This window comes from Geotrypetes seraphini, chromosome 2, assembly GCF_902459505.1.
Source record: "Geotrypetes seraphini chromosome 2, aGeoSer1.1, whole genome shotgun sequence".
NCBI lineage: Eukaryota > Metazoa > Chordata > Amphibia > Gymnophiona > Dermophiidae > Geotrypetes > Geotrypetes seraphini.
The window spans coordinates 254,925,822-254,942,009 of NC_047085.1; the positions used below are offsets into that span (position 1 = coordinate 254,925,822).

Here is a 16,188-nt window from a genome sequence, read left to right on the forward strand (position 1 = left end):
TACCTGTTGTGGTTTGTTGCTTAATAAAAAACAGATTTCACCTAAAAAAAAAAAGCTTTCTGTACAAGTAAATCATGAATTGTATTTTGAAAATTGAATAAATAAATAAATTAAAAAAAAAGAACTGAGAAGACGCGCCCTAAGCTGGGCGGGAAGGCACTCACGCATGCGCGATGCGGACGACTCGAAACTTCGAGTTTCTTCAAGCAAGGCTGCTTGTGAGACGTCCGCATCAAGGCTCCGTTGGATCACGTCACCCACTTGTGAGAATACCTGCCTGCTTGTCCTGGGATAACCAGTCGTTCTGATCTAGGAGGGGATAAAGGGATGCCAGGGATAACATGCAAAATTTTTCTTTGACTAAAAATTTGTTGAAAGCCCCGAGATTCAGAATGGTACGCAGATCGCCCGTCTTCTTCGGAACAAAGTAGTAACGGGAGTAAAACCCCCTGTTCTTCTATTCCAAAGAAACTGGTTCGATAGAATGGAGACAAAGCAGAGCTTGAGCTTCCTGAAGAAGAAGGACAGTCTGGTATAGACTGGAAGGATACCATCCGGGTCCGCCCATCCCCACTTAATCTAAGGCCTGATTGGCCAATCAGACCTTAGACTTAGTAGGGATGGGTGGACCCGCTATGCCTAAGGCCTGATTGGTCCAGGCTTCTAGAGCCTGGGCCAATCAGGCCTTAGGCTTCGGCGGGATGGGCCAGGAAGGGGTGGGCCCGCCTCATTTCGACGAGGCGTGCCTGCCTGCTTGCTCGACGTGCAAGACCCATCTGTAAGAACAGGTTTGGTGGAGTGGGGGTTGTTAGCGCCAGGGGGGGAGGTGCGTCTTCGGGCAGGAGGGATTGGGCACCCTCCTGCCAGCGACCGATATTGTCCGTGGGGGGGGGGGAGATCGGTAATGTCGGGGGGGGGGGGCAGTCGGTAGTGTCGGGGGTGGGGCGGTCGGTAGTGTCGGGAGGGTGCGTCTTCGGGCAGGAGGGATTGGGCACCCTCCTGCCAGCAATCGATATTGTCGGGGGGGGGGAGATCGGTAATGTCGGGGGGGCGGTTGGTAGTGTCGGGGGGGGGGGCGGTCAGTAGTGTCGGGGAGGGGGGTGCGTCTTCGGGCAGGAGGGTTTGGGCACCCTCCTGCCAGCGATCGGTCAGGGGGCCACGGCCCGCTATACTTATAGCGGCAGAGAGATCCCTTGCCGGGATAAGAGTAGTGGGCCGTGTCTAATCTAATCCTATTCTCTAACCCGCGTCTGTAACATGGACGCCGGTTACAGAATCGGGGTTTAGTTTAGGCCGATTCTTAGGACGCCTCTCCCGGGCGTCCTATACAGAATCAGGGCCTAGGTGTCTTGCAGGCCTCGCCTTCAATATAGGCGGCCTGCCTGGGGAGCATTTAAAAAAAAAAAAAAAAATGCATCCCGATTGGCTGATTAGATAGCTGTAGGACGCCTACAGCTGCCTAAAATCGGGACGCACTTTTAGAGAATCAGGCCCTTACTGTGTGGGTCTGTAAGAGCAATCGCATGCTGACACTGGCTACGCTTCTTGAAGCCTGTTGTTTGCTGGGACGTAGGAAGAAAATCAGCCGCTGCAAGGTCGAAGCCCCTGGGCTGCGGCCGAATGGCCTGCCCCGGCAGCCGAACAGAAGAAATAATTTTATTTTTTTTTAACGAGAAATAAAAGAAATAAACTAAATACAGCGATTCATTAAGAAAAATAACACAAACCGCGGTGAGAGAAGGCATGAAGTAAGTTGACTGCAGAGAGTCAAAGAGGGACTTCTCGGCTCTGTGGAAAACTGAGAACTGAGGAGACGCAACCTGTGCTGGGTGGGAAGACACTCGCGCATGCGCGGTGCAGCTGACTCGAAACTTCTAGTTTCTACAAGCAAGTCTGCTTGCGAGGCTTCCGCATCGTGGCTCCGTCAATGACGTCACCCATATGTGAGAATAGGCTGCATTCTTGTCCTGGGATAATCTGTTATTAACTATGTCAAGAATGAAAGCAAAATTCAGTCACATGCAGAACTATCATGGTCCTAAACTTTGGAGATGTACCGTATTTTTCGCTCTATAAGACGCACCTGACCATAAGATGCACGTACCTGTAGAGGAGGAAAAACCAAGAAAAAAAATTCTGAACCAAATGGTGTACCCTGTCCCCTCTTTGGTGGTCTAGTGGTAGGCCAAGACAGGGCAGGTCTAGTGGCAGGCCAGAACAGAGCACACAATCAAGCACTCCCCCCCCCCTTTACCTTTTTTTATTCCCACATAGTCAACCCACATCACACTCCCACAATCAAACAGCACACCCAAACACCCACACTGCTCAATAGCCATCCTAATGGACTACTAAACAGAAAGTTACACCACTCATTCTGTAGAAAGAAAGAATAGTCACCAATACTGCCAGGTCCCAAAGCAGTGTCTAGCAAGGAAGGAGAAAATAGAAAAGCAGATAGCAACACTACTTCTGTTGTGGGCCCAAAACAGAAGCTCAACAGCCATATAACCATCCAACTGTTGATCTGCCTTAAATATACACTAGGCCTATCAGTGTGGGAGGAAACAGTAATAGTTCACAGATACGGCATCTCTATCGAACTGGCAAAAGCAGTCTGCAGGCTCAGCCACACCACATACGCTCTCCCAAAATCAATCATAGCCAGACATACAGCAAGCCAAAACATCCATAGCATTCAAGATTAACCAGTAAGAATAACAAAACAGGAAAATATACTGCTCAGTCCACTCAAAACACAACGGGTCTCTCTCCAGAATGTAAAAAGCAAAAGTCTGCGCTGAAGACAACCAGAGAAGTTAAGGACACGCGAGGAACAGCATAAAAAGCCATTTAAACAAAGGCACTCGCTAGCATTTGGAAGGAATAAAAAATCATTCCAGCTGGTGTCCAGAGATCGAGCAGGCTCTTTATGCAGGGTGTTCAGAAAATCCCGCGCTGCTTCCATAGTCTCAAAGGATCGCCAGCCAGACTCCGTGAAAACTTTTAACACAGAAAGGTAAAGCAGCATAAAACATTGCCAGCACATGTAAAACTCAGAGCAGATCGGAGAGAACCTGTTCGGCTATTTCAGGACTACTCAGCTGCGCTCTTGAAAAAGCACCGCAGTTTTTCCCCGATCTGCTCTGAGCTTTACATGCGCTGGCAACGTTTTATGCTGCTGTACCTTTCTGTGTTAAAAGTTTTCATGAAGTCTAGCTTGTGGTGATCCTTTGAGACTTTGGAACAGGTTCTTTCTCAAAGCAGAGCAGTTCCTTGCACATTTTGTACTGTTTAAGCATAATTGTGCATTTTTATGACGACTGCTCTCGGCCGCTATTTGTCTTTCGTCTGCCTGCCCAGTCTGTGAGCGCACTCCAAACGGACCTGGCCAGTGGGCAACGGCAGCAATGCCAGCAACCAAGATAGCGTTTTGAGGAGGTCGATAAGACGAAGATTGTCCCTCCCGGGGAGGGGGTGTTGTTATATTTGCTCCATAAGACCCACCCTTATTTCCACCCACTTTTTTGGGGGGGAAAAGTGTGTCTTATGGAGCAAAAAATACGGTATTTAATAACAATATTTTCAATTTTATGTGCTAGTACCTTTCAAATTAGTTTTAAATGCTGAAAGTATCTTAATGTGCAAAATATCCTTGGCAAGGCTGTTCATGTGTGATCTGCTGAAGCTAATAAAATAAAACATTTGTTTCTGTTTAAATAAATATCACCATCCCAATATGAAAATGAAAATACTTATTTACCTTTGGTTTTTTGTTCTGTGACCTATGAATAAAATAAAGAAAATAAAATTTTAGTCCCATCTGCAATCAGTAAACCATTTTCTAACAGTATGTAAAAACAAAATGGGCTTTTCCATAAATAAATCACTAATGATACATACAGTACATGCTGTTAGTAAAGGATCCCCTTAGTAGTAAATGTGTACAGAGCAGATTTCAAAAGGTCATATGGCAAGTTGATAATATTTACCTCACAAAAAAATTGAAAATATTTTAAAATCAAACATTACAGACCTTCAAGATTTTTCCTTAAAATCCCCAAAACATATGAGAGCAACTATGATAACAAAGTGGAAATTACCATATATACTCTAACATGCTGTAAACCAAGGTAGCCAACCCCCCTCCCCCCCCAAAAAAAAAGAAAAAAAATCAAACAAAAAAACGGTTGACTCAAATATAAACCAATGGTTTATATTCAAGTACCAGAGCAGAAGCAACCCCTACTCACTTCCCTGGTGTTCAGTCTGCTGGCTGAAGGAAAACAGTCCAAATCTCCCCCCCCCCCCCCTTTCCGAACCCATAATGGGCCTCCAGTACTTCCTGGTTATCCAGTGGTGGGGGAAATCAGAGCTGCTGTCAATTCCTCCCTCACGGCTATTTTGCTTGTGCAAGAAGCTAGCCAGCCAATCCCCTCACCATACCTCCCTTCAAGCCTACCTTCCTGGTGGTCCAGCAGTAAAGCAGGGAAGGGGCAATCCTTCTACGTTCCTGCCAGGCAGTTTCCGTAGGGAAAAAAATGGCTGCCACAAGTTCTCATGGCAACCTTTGCGAGGATCGAAGATCCCTTTGTGTAATGCACCCATACCCCCATCAACCACTGCAGCTACAATAACAACAAAGTGAGCAAAACACAATAGAGTTGCATTTGCTACATTGCATATGGAAAAATTATGTTCTTACCTGTTAATTTTCTTTCCTTTAGAAGCAGCAGATGAATCCAGAGACCAATGGGATAGCACACATCTACCATCAGGTGGAGATAGAGAAACTGATTAACAGGTGGTCCTATTGGCTGGCACTCCTCCTGTATCTCCAGTATAACTTGCCCAAGCATCCGAAACCAGCAATAGGCATAGCATGTAAAAAACTTATTTCCCATACCAAACTCAAAAGGCAATAATACAGAACACAACCATCAACAAACTTCGAAAGTTGCAAAAGAAACAACCAACAGACAATATCCAGAAAGGGTGGGGCTCTGGATTTATCTGCTGCGTTTAAAGGAAAGAAATTAACAGGTAAGAGCATAATTTTTCCTTCTTTAGCAACAGCAGCAGATGAATCCAGAGACCAATGGGATGTAGCAAAGCAATCCTCAATCTGGGTGGGAAGCAAACGCCGCCTCTGCAACAACCGAAGTACTAAACGCATCCACTGCATGCTCCTCCAACCAGTAATGTTGAGATAAAGCACTCTCGGAAGGCCAAGTAGTCGCAAGACAAAATTCCTCCAAGGAAAAATCCTCAGGACCGAGTCCAAGAAGTAGCCATCGCTCTCGTGGAATGGACATGAAGTTCTTTCGCCAACCACTTCCCTGCCATCAAGCAAGCAGAAATAATGTCCTCTTGGACCCATCGAGCAATGGAGGCTTTGGACGCTGCCATACGTTTGAGGCATCCCACGAAGAAGACAAAAAGATGATCTAAACAACTAAAAGACATCAGAAACCTAGCTCGCGGAGAATGCTATGCACTTTCAAAAAATGCAGTGAATAAAAACACGTCTTCCAATTTCTACTCCCAGGAAGAAGGAAGGAAAAGCGAGAGTGTCATAAAAGAAAGGATGACACCTCCTTAGAAAGAAATCGTGGTACCATCCAAACTGACACCCCAGATTTTGGAAATCAGAAATAGGAAACCCCGCCATACAAGGCCTGCAACACAGAAAACTGTCGAGCTGAAGCCATGGTCACAAGAAACACCGTGTTCAAAGTCACAGCCTGTAAGAGGCTCAAAAAGTAAGCTTGAAACAGAGCCTCCAATAAACGGCGAAGAAGTACCTGAAGACTGTACTCCAGATAGGGTTCTAAGAGGTGCACGAATAAATCGTACTCCATCCAGGAACAGCACCACACAAAGCTGAGAAGTAAGCAAAGAGCAAGATACCGAGCTTTGGAAACAAGCCAAGATGGCCACTTGAAGCGGAAGGGAATTGAACACAAAACCCTTTCCAGAACGCAAATGCCAAAAAGGAAAGAACAGATAAAATAGATTGAGTACCTACCCATTCCAAGCTTGAACTGTGACACAGGGGACACTGCTTCTATTTCCCTCAAAACAAAGAGTGCAGCCACCTTCGTCTCCCTTTTGGCCCAAGAGTGACAGGGACTCAACCAAGGAGTTTGAGATTGGGGAGACAAATTATAGTTGGCATCCGTCGCAAATGGTACCTACTGATCTGTGGTCACTTTGACCCACTCCCAATAAGAGAGAGACAGCCATCCCCCTATGCAATGAGACTCCAGGGAGCAGATCTGCTGTTCATTATTGGGCGGTCTGGGCCCCAGCCTGAGCATGGGAGAACTGACCTCTGGGCTTCCCGTCAGAGCAAAAGGAATGTTTGGGCTGGAACTTTGTCTATTGCTAGGGCTGAGACCTCCCAACATGGAACTTTGAGTCCCAGTGCTTAGTCTTGGAGGAGTCTTGCCGTGGCTGGCTCCAGTGTCAGTCTTCAGGCAGACACTATGGGTGAACCTTGAAGAAGTCCTTAACAATCTTGTCCAGGTCTTCACCAAAAAGGATTCTACCCCTAAAGGGCAGCTAATGAGACAACATTTGGAAGCCACATCGGCAGCCCAATGCCTGAGCCATAGAAAATGTCATGCTGCTACTGACCAGGCCATTTGCTTGGCAGATGACCTGACCAAGTCTTACAAAGAATCCACAAAATAGGCAAGTGCTAACTCCATGAAAGGAAAAAGAAGTGTCTAAGCAGAACCCTGCTCCACTTCACAGCCATCTGCTGAAGCCAAGTAAAGCATGACCTGGCAGCATAAGAACTGCAAACAGTGCCCTGGAGAGACAAGGATGCCCCTTCAAAGGAATGTTTTAGCAGTGCCTTTAGCTTTCTGTCCTGCATGTATATCAGCACAATGCCCCCTTCAACAGGGAAGGGTAACTTCTTTGTAACCACGGTAACCTAGGCATCGACCTTAGGCAAGTAAAACTTATCCAACTCCTCTGGAAGTAGAGACGCACCATGGCCCTACAAACTTTAAAGACCTGTGTCCAAAGAACCCACTGCGCAGAGATCAGTTTCTGCATGGCAGTGTGGAGCAAGAATGTCCTGGAGGTCTTCCAAGTGCTAGTCATTTGGGGGTTCACAATGGCAGAAGAGGGAGTTTCAGGAGACTCAATATTGAGAGCCACTAGTGCCATAATTATTAAAGAAGGTAGTTCCTCCTTCCAGAACAACCTCTTGGCTGTGCGATCATCTACTACATTGAGAGGAAGTTCCACCTCTTCCAGGTTCTTGAGAAATCCCATAGAAAGGGAGGAAACCAGTCCTCTCCCAAGAGAAGAAAACAGTGAAGATGGAGTCCGGTGTCTCTGTATCTGCCAGGCGCCTATGCTTGGGTACAGTGCCCCCAGCCAGCACCAATGCTAAGGCGTCCTGGAACAGCGCCATGTCACCCAGGCCAGATAAATTTAAAGTTTCTGCAAAAAAAAACCCACAAAAGCCTGATGGGAGAGCAGGATGAAACTGTTTAAGTAGATAGGCCTGAAGCAGCAGAACAAACTTGGGAGAGAAGGGCTGACCAGCAAGCTGAGTGTCCCTGTGAGTAGGCAGCACCTGCAGCAGAGGTGCTGCATCCCCACATACTGCCGTATCCCTATGAGTAGGCCGTGCCTGCAACCGAGGGCCTACATCTCCATGTGGAGCTGATGCGAGAAGAGCATCTGAGGAGAACATTGGAGCAGATGACACTGACAAGGACGCCAACACAACTATAATTGCAAAGGCAGGAGGAGCCGGGATCCGATCCAGTCCCCTGCCATATCAGTAACCGCTACATCTCCCCTTAGCTGATCGCCACTTATTGCAGCAAGAACAGCACTTTCCAATCTCTGCCATCAAGAAACAGTTTTGGTGCGAAAAAGTAACATGCAGCTCAACCCTTGAATGCCGCTGGAGAAACGGAGCACTGGTCAGGACCACAACCATAAAGCCAAGCTGAGCCATCCGGGCTGACATCAAAAATGCTGAGCAGGGCTTTCAAGGCTCTACCCCACCAGTGGGAAATAGTAGAGGCTCCTCATCGCCATCTGACCTGCTCCAAGCAAGAAGAGCTTCTCTCCAACTCTGACACAACCTACTATGCCAGCAAAAAGAAGCGGTCAGTTGGGTTAAAAAGGTTCCATATATAATCCGGGAAATTATAGACCGGTGAGTCCAACATTGGTGCCAAGAAAAATGATAAGAGACTATTATAGAGAACAAAATGACAGAACATATATATAAGAAAGCCAACATGGATTTAGTCAAAGGAAATCTTGCTTCACCAATCTACTGCATTTCTTTGAAGGGATGAATGAACATGTGGATAAAGATGAACCGGTTAATATTGTGTATTTGGATTTTCAAATGGCAAGTCATGAGACAGGAGGTAATATCCTATTATACGAGGGTCATTTCATAAATATTGCACACTTTTTTTTGTTTACATGTTTCTTTTTTTTTTTCCAAGTATTTCTTTACAATCCTTCAATATAGTCTCCTTGCTTTGCAATGACCAAGTCCCAACGTCCGGGAAGCATCGTTTGACAGATCATGGGCTAGATTCATTAACCCTCCAATCCATGTGCGATTCATTTCTGTTTCCATGCAGGCCGATGAATTCACTAAAGGCCTACATGCAAATGAAGACGATCATTGGCATGCCCCTAGCCAACTGCACAGAACGCTAAAGCCCTGACAGTAGTGACAGGAGAAACAGCTTCCTGTCACTGCTGTCAGGTCTTCTGCCGGCTTTTAAATTTTTTTTTTTTTTTTTAATCGGGCAGATATTTTGCGTGTTTTACACATGCAAAATATCTGCCCAATTTGAAAAAAAAAAAAATTAATCCCCCCTCCCAACAACTGCCCCGACACCCCTCCCTCCCTCCCCAAACCCCACAAAAAATTTGCCCCGCAGCCTGCTCTCTGCTGCCCCGACTCTCTCACTCTCGCCCCAAATCTCTCCTGCCCTTCCCGTACTGGGAGCCCGTGGTTTTAACCCGCGGGCTAAAGCGGGTTAAAACCACGGGCTCCCTGGCCTACACAAAGTAAAAAAAAAATTTTTTTTAAAGGTTGCAATGCCCCCCCTCCCCCCCCCCGTGCTAATGCCAATTCCCTCCTGCCATGTTAAACCCCTCCTGGCCTAGCTGGGGCGGGTCCACCTCCCTCCCTGTTACAAAATCTAGTCCGACCGGCTAGCCGGGCCAGGCCCACCCATCTAAAAACAAACTGCAGGAGGGATGCTAACTCCCTCCTGCTACCCATCCACCCACCCTGGGACACCCCCTACCCATTCCAGGCCACCTTTCCTCTCTCGCTCCTCGTACCTTTAACAGAGCAGTAGGGATGCTCAAGCCCTCCTGCTTCAATGCCTCCAGCGACACTCTGAGGCTCTAGACCCCACCCTGTTGCATCATGTGATGCACGGGGAGGAACCTAAGGCCCTGATTGGCTCAGGCTCCCACCATAGGAGGGGCCTGGGACGCCTGAGCCAATCAGGGACTTCCTTAGGGCTGAGCCTAAGGAAGCCCCTGATTGGTCAAAGCAATAGTCAATCAGAGACTTCCTAAGACTCAGCCCTAAGGAAGACCCTGATTGGCTCAGGACCCTCCCAAGGTAAGAGCCTGAGCCAATCAGGGCCTTAGGCCCCGCCCTGTGCAGCACATGATGCGCCGGAGCGGGGCCTAAGGCCTCAGAGTCATCGTAGGAGGCATTGGAGCAGGAGGGGTTGAGCATCCTTCCTGCTCCGTTAAAGGTATGGGGAGGGAGGTGGAAAGGGGGCCTATAATGGGGAAGGGGTGTCTGGGGGGGGAGGCAGGAGGGAGTTGGCATCCCTCCTGCAGTTTGGATTTTGATGGGTGGGCCGAGCCAGACTAGATTTAAAACATGAAGGGAGGTGGGCCGGGCCCTGCCCAGCCAGACCAGGAGGGGTTTAACATGGCAGGAGAGAGTTGGCATCCCTCGTGCCTTTTGTGGGGCACTGGCATGTGGGGGGGGGGGGGGGGGGGCATCGCGACTTTTTTTTACTTTTTACTTTTTTGTCATGCAGGGAGCCCATGGGGAGGGCAATGTCAGGGGGGGCAGGAGGGAGAGGGTCGCCGGGGGGGGGGGGCCCTCAGCCGCTTTTTGACAGGCCTGCCTGTCTTTTTTTTTTTTTTTTATGTGGCAGATATTTTGTGTGTGTAACACATGCAAAATATCTGTGCCATGGAAAAAAAATGAATAAAAAAAAAGACAGGCAGGCCTGTTAGTAACTGTTACCGACAGGTCTGCAGCAGTCAGGTTTGCCAATAGTAAAACCCAATTCAAAATAGCCAAGCAATTGTTAGTGAATCAATCACTTGGCTATTTTGCATGGGGTTTTGCTAATTTGCATAGGAGGGTCGGGATTGGATCGCTATAGGCTTTAGTGACTGTGGTTGGAGGGAAATTTAGTCGCAAAGGGCTCGCAAACCGATTGGTATACGATCAGTTTGCTTAGTGAATCTAGCCCCATGTCTCTCAGTTAAACTGCTGGTATGGTAGAGTGAAAAGGTGAGCTGTATGCTGTTGGGATTTGCTGCTTGCTGAGATTACCCTCGAGATAAAATTAACAATGTTTTCTGGAGAATATACTGGCAACTCGGAGGTGAGAGGTGAAATGTCTTGTTAGATAAGAATTGAATTGACTGATGAAAACAATCAGTGATAAAAGCGACACTGGTTTGAAAGTAGTTTATATGCTTGAACAACTGGCAACTGCTTTCTTTTGGGACATAATTATTGCCTCTCAATGAGGGAATTACTGTGAACAAGAAGGGAAAGAATACAATCTGTATGTGGATTAGAACTAGCCCTCAATAAAGAGACCTACCAGCAAGAGAGGACTGTTTCTTTTGTCCTGGGTTGCAGGAATTGGACATTATAATTAGACTTTAATTGAGACAGACTTGGAAATATGGCAAACAAAAAAACTAGACCAAATCTCAAAGCTTTTGCTTTTCATGCAGGCGAACTGGTGGAAATGACGCTTTCAAAAACGGCTCTATTACAGGAAGAACCGGAGCAAAATGTTTTTGGAGGGGGGTCACGTGATGTGCACAGTCTAAACAAGATGCCCTGAGGAGCAGTTCCGGGAACCGTGCTATAAAATTTACAAGTCTCTCTGCTTTTTGGTGAACAGATTTTTCCCAAACTAGCACGATCTATGCGATTCAAAGCAGACGAATATCATCCATGTTCCAGCAGAAAATTTGAGCATGTTATGCCACATAAAGGAGCCCGAAGTCATCGTACAGCACAAAGTAAGCCTGTACGCAAAATGGGGGCAGAAGACAGGCCTGCCGCAGACCTCACGGTAATTCTTGGGGAGGCAGCGGTGCTGGAACTCAAAAAGCATTTAACCGCTATATTTGACAATAAAATGTCTGGCCTGAAGGTAGTAATTCAGGAGCTTAAAAATGGATAACACCAGGGTGATGCACATGGAAGAGTGCCTTGTGCAAACGGATTCTCACTTGAACCGGCTCCAAGTTTTGGAACATACAGCCTAAAAATTAAAGGAGGATCACTATAATCGAGCCCACAGGAATAACCTGCGGGCTATAGGGGTCCCTGAATCTATCAAGGAGGGGTATCTCCGGTCCTGGTTAGAAATATGGCTACCATCGGTACTAGAGATGGGCGAGGACCTCCTGTGCTTGTGCCTGGAGCATGCACACCGACTGGGGCAGCGCAAGGACGGAGACCAATGACCGCGCCCGGTAATAAAGCACAGTTACTTACCGTAACAGGTGTTATCCAGGGACAGCAGGCAGATATTCTTGACTGATGGGTGACGGCACCGACGGAGCCCCGGTACGGACAATTTTAGAGTGATTGCACTCTAAGAACTTTAGAAAGTTCTAGCTAGGCCGCACCGCACGTGCGCGAGTGCCTTCCCGCCCGACAGAGGCGCGCGGTCCCCAGTTAGGATAAGCCAGCTAAGAAGCCAACCCGGGGAGGTGGGAGGGACGCAAGAATATCTGCCTGCTGTCCCTGGATAACACCTGTTACGGTAAGTAACTGTGCTTTATCCCAGGACAAGCAGGCAGCATATTCTTGACTGATGGGTGACCTCCAAGCTAACAAAAAGAGGGATGGAGGGAAGGTTGGCCATTAGGAAAACAAATTTTGTAAAACAGATTGGCCGAAGTGTCCATCCCGTCTGGAGAATGCATCCAGACAATAGTGAGATGTAAAAGTATGAACTGAGGACCAAGTAGCAGCCTTGCAGATTTCCTCAATAGGAGTGGAACGGAGGAAAGCTACAGACGCTGCCATAGCTCTAATCTTGTGGCCCGTGACAGAACCTTCCAGTGTCAGGCCTGACTGAGCATAACAGAATGAAACGCAAGCAGCAAGCCAATTGGACAGGGTGCGTTTAGATACAGGATGACCCAACTTGTTAGGATCAAAGGACAAAAACAGTTGAGGAGATGATCTGTGAGGTTTGGTGCGATCAAGATAGTACGCCAGAGCACGTTTACAATCCAAGGTATGCAAAGTCTGTTCACCTGGATTAGAATGAGGCTTTGGGAAAAAAAACAGGTAGAACGATGGATTGGTTAAGATGAAACTCAGACACAACCTTAGGAAGGAATTTCGGATGTGTACGGAGGACGACCTTATCATGGTGAAAAACAGTGAAAGGTGGATCAGCCACCAGTGCATGGAGCTCACTGACCCTCCTGGCAGAAGTGAGAGCTATAAGAAAGACCACTTTCCAAGTTAGAAATTTAAAATGCGTTGTGGCCAAAGGCTCGAAAGGAGGCTTCATTAACGCAGAAAGAACCACATTAAGATCCCATACAACAGGAGGGGCCTTAAGAGGTGGCTTCACATTGAAAAGACCCTTCATGAACCTTGAAACTAAGGGATGAGCTGAGAGGGGTTTTCCATGAATCGGCTCATGAAAAGCTGCAATAGCACTAAGGTGAACTCTTATCGAAGAGGATTTAAGACCAGAGTCAGATAAGGACAAAAGATAGTCCAACACCAGTCCCACTGCTGAAGACATGGGATTATGGTGATGTAACAGGCACCAGGAAGAAAACCGAGACCACTTTTGTTGGTAACATTGAAGAGTAGACGGTTTCCTGGAGGCATCAATAATAGAACGGACAGGCTGAGAAAGGAGAGCTTGAGCCGAAGTCAGCCCGAGAGATACCAAGCTGTCAGGTGCAGAGACTGTAAGTTGGGATGAAGCAGTGTTTGCTGATTCTGTGTAAGCAGTGAAGGAAACAGAGGAAGAGGTATGGGTTCCCTGGAACTGAGTTGAAGTAGAAGGGAAAACCAATGCTGTCTGGGCCACCGTGGAGCGATGAGAATCATGGTGGCTTGTTCCCTCTTGAGCTTGAATAAGGTGCGCAGCATGAGCGGAAGAGGAGGGAATGCATAAAGGAAGAGATTGGTCCAATCTAGGAGAAATGCATCGGGTTCCAGACGGTGAGGAGAGTAAAGTCTGGAGCAAAACAGGGGCAGTTGATGGTTGTGGGGAGCTGCAAAAAGATCCACTTGAGGTGTGCCCCATTGAGAGAAAATGGACTGGAGAGTCGAAGGGTCGAGAGTCCATTCGTGAGGTTGAAGAATTCTGCTGAGATTGTCTGCTAAGCAATTCTGTTCCCCTTGGATGTAGACTGCCTTCAGGAATAAGTGACGAGCAGTCGCCCAGGTCCAAATCTTTTGAGCTTCCTGACATAAGGGACGGGATCCCGTCCCTCCCTGTTTGTTGATGTAGTACATTGCAACTTGGTTGTCTGTGCAAATGAGAAGAACCTGAGGAAAAAGGAGATGTTGGAAAGCTTTGAGGGCATAAAACATCGCTCTGAGTTCCAGGAAATTGATGTGGTGTTTCTTTTCCTGGGTGGTCCAAAATCCCTGAGTTTGGAACTCGTTCAAGTGAGCTCCCCAAGCATAGGGGGAGGAATCCGTGGTGATGACCAGTTGATGAGGAGGTAAATGGAACAGTAGACCTCTGGATAGATTTGATGATTTCAACCACCAAAGAAGCGACTGTCGAAGAGACGAGGTCACAGATATGTGTTGTGAACAAGGATCCGTCGCTTGTGACCACTGAGTCGCTAGGGTCCATTGAGGAGTACGCAGGTGGAGACGTGCGAAGGGAGTGACATGTACTGTGGAGGCCATGTGTCCCAAGAGCACCATCATGTGATTCGCAGAGATGGAAGGTTGCTGGAACACCTGCTGACAGAGATGAAGGATGGTGTGAAGGCGGTTTGGAGGAAGAAAAGCCCTCATCTGAACAGTATCCAGAATGGCTCCAATGAATTGAAGTCGCTGAGTTGGAATGAGGTGCGACTTGGGTAGATTGATTTCGAACCCCAACAGTCGAAGGAAGCAAATGGTCTGATCCGTGGCTTTGTGAACGGACTGAGGAGAAAGAGCCTTGATGAGCCAGTCGTCCAGGTAAGGGAAGACTTGAAAGTTGTGGGAGCGGAGATAAGCTGCGACCACAATCAGACATTTGGTGAATACCCTGGGCGAGGAGGCTAGGCCGAAGGGTAGCACCTTGTATTGGTAATGATGTTGATTGACAAGAAAGCGAAGATATTGTCTGGACATCAGATGAATTGGAACGTGAGTATACGCCTCCTTGAGATCGAGGGAACATAGCCAGTCTTCCTGAGAAAGAAGAGGGTATAGGGTGGCAAGAGATAACATCTTGAATTTCTCCTTGACCAGACATTTGTTGAGATCCCTGAGATCTAATATTGGTCTGAGATCTCCGGTCTTTTTGGGTACAAGAAAGTACCGGGAGTAAAATCCCAGGCCTTGCTGGTCCAGAGGAACTGGTTCGATGGCATTGAGAAGAAGGAGGGAGTGAACCTCCCGAGCGAGGAGGAGGGATTGAGCCTTGTTGGAAGCAGACTCTTTTGGCAGACTTAGAGGTGGAGGAGTCTGAAAATTTAGGGAGTAGCCGTGGGCGATGATAGCAAGTACCCACTGGTCGGAGGTGATTGCTTCCCATCGAGATAGAAAAACTTGTAGTCGACCTCCTATGGGCTGAGGTAGAGGACACGAGGGAGGAAGACTGGCAATGTCCTGGAGAAAGGAGTCAAAAGGGCTGTGTCGACTTAGGTTGAGTAGCCGGTTTGACAGCAGGCTGCTGTTGCTGACGAGCCTGTTGTAGCTGCTGACGCTGTCTGCGAGGTTGAGGAGGATGAGGCTGAGCCGGTCGAGCAGAAAACCTCCTTTGATATGAAGGTTGTTGCCTGAATGGACGAGGAGGAGGAGGTTTCTTCTTGTTTTTCAACAAGGTGTCCCATCTAGTTTCATGGGCGGAGAGCTTTTGTGTGGTGGTATCCATGGACTCCCCAAACAGCTCATCCCCTAGGCAAGGAGCATTGGCAAGCCGGTCCTGATGGTTTACATCCAGTTCTGAGGCCCGTAGACATGCCAACCTTCTCATTGCTACAGAGATAGCAGTAGCTCGAGATGTCAGTTCAAAAGTATCATAAATAGACCGGACCATAAACTTCCTGAGTTGCAGAAGACTAGAGGTACATTGCTGAAAAGCAGGAAGTTTACGGTCCGGAATATACTTTTGAAAAGAGGTCACCTGTTGAATGAGGTGCTTCAGGTAAAACGAGAAGTGGAAAGCGTAATTACTCGAACGGTTGGCCAGCATGGCATTTTGGTAAAGACGCTTTCCAAATTTGTCCATGGCCTTTCCTTCCCTACCAGGAGGGACAGAGGCATACATACTGGCTCCTGCAGTCTTCTTTAGGGTTGACTCTACCAACAGGGATTCATGGGGAAGTTGGGGTTTGTCAAATCCAGGAATTGGAATCACTTTATATAGAGATTCTAGTTTTCTTGGGGCTCCTGGGATTGTCAAAGGAGTTTCAAGATTCTTATAAAAAGTTTCCCTCAAGATGTCATGGAGGGGTAACTTTAAAAACTCTTTAGGAGGTTGGTCAAAATCCAAGGCATCCAAAAATGCCTTGGATTTTTTAGAGTCAGACTCTAAAGGAATAGACAGGGTGTCTGACATCTCCTTTAAAAATTTTGTGAAGGAGGAGTGCTCTGGCTTAGCAGTAGTATCCCGCACCGATGGTTCCTCCTCATCAGATGTGTAATCCTCCTCGGTACCGAGGGGATCATCCGAATCGTCCCACAAGTCAGGG

At 47.5% G+C, this 16,188-nt stretch overlaps 1 protein-coding gene across 1 annotated transcript in view; it reads right to left on the bottom strand.

The window, feature by feature from the left end:
* Positions 1-16,188, bottom strand: part of TNRC6B (trinucleotide repeat containing adaptor 6B) — a 712,161-nt gene that overhangs the window by 521,661 nt on the left and 174,312 nt on the right. Inside the window, exon 5 of the mRNA XM_033929420.1 lies at positions 3,764-3,785. Coding sequence (XP_033785311.1) covers positions 3,764-3,785 — 22 coding nt within the window. The remainder of the gene's footprint in view (positions 1-3,763; positions 3,786-16,188) is intronic.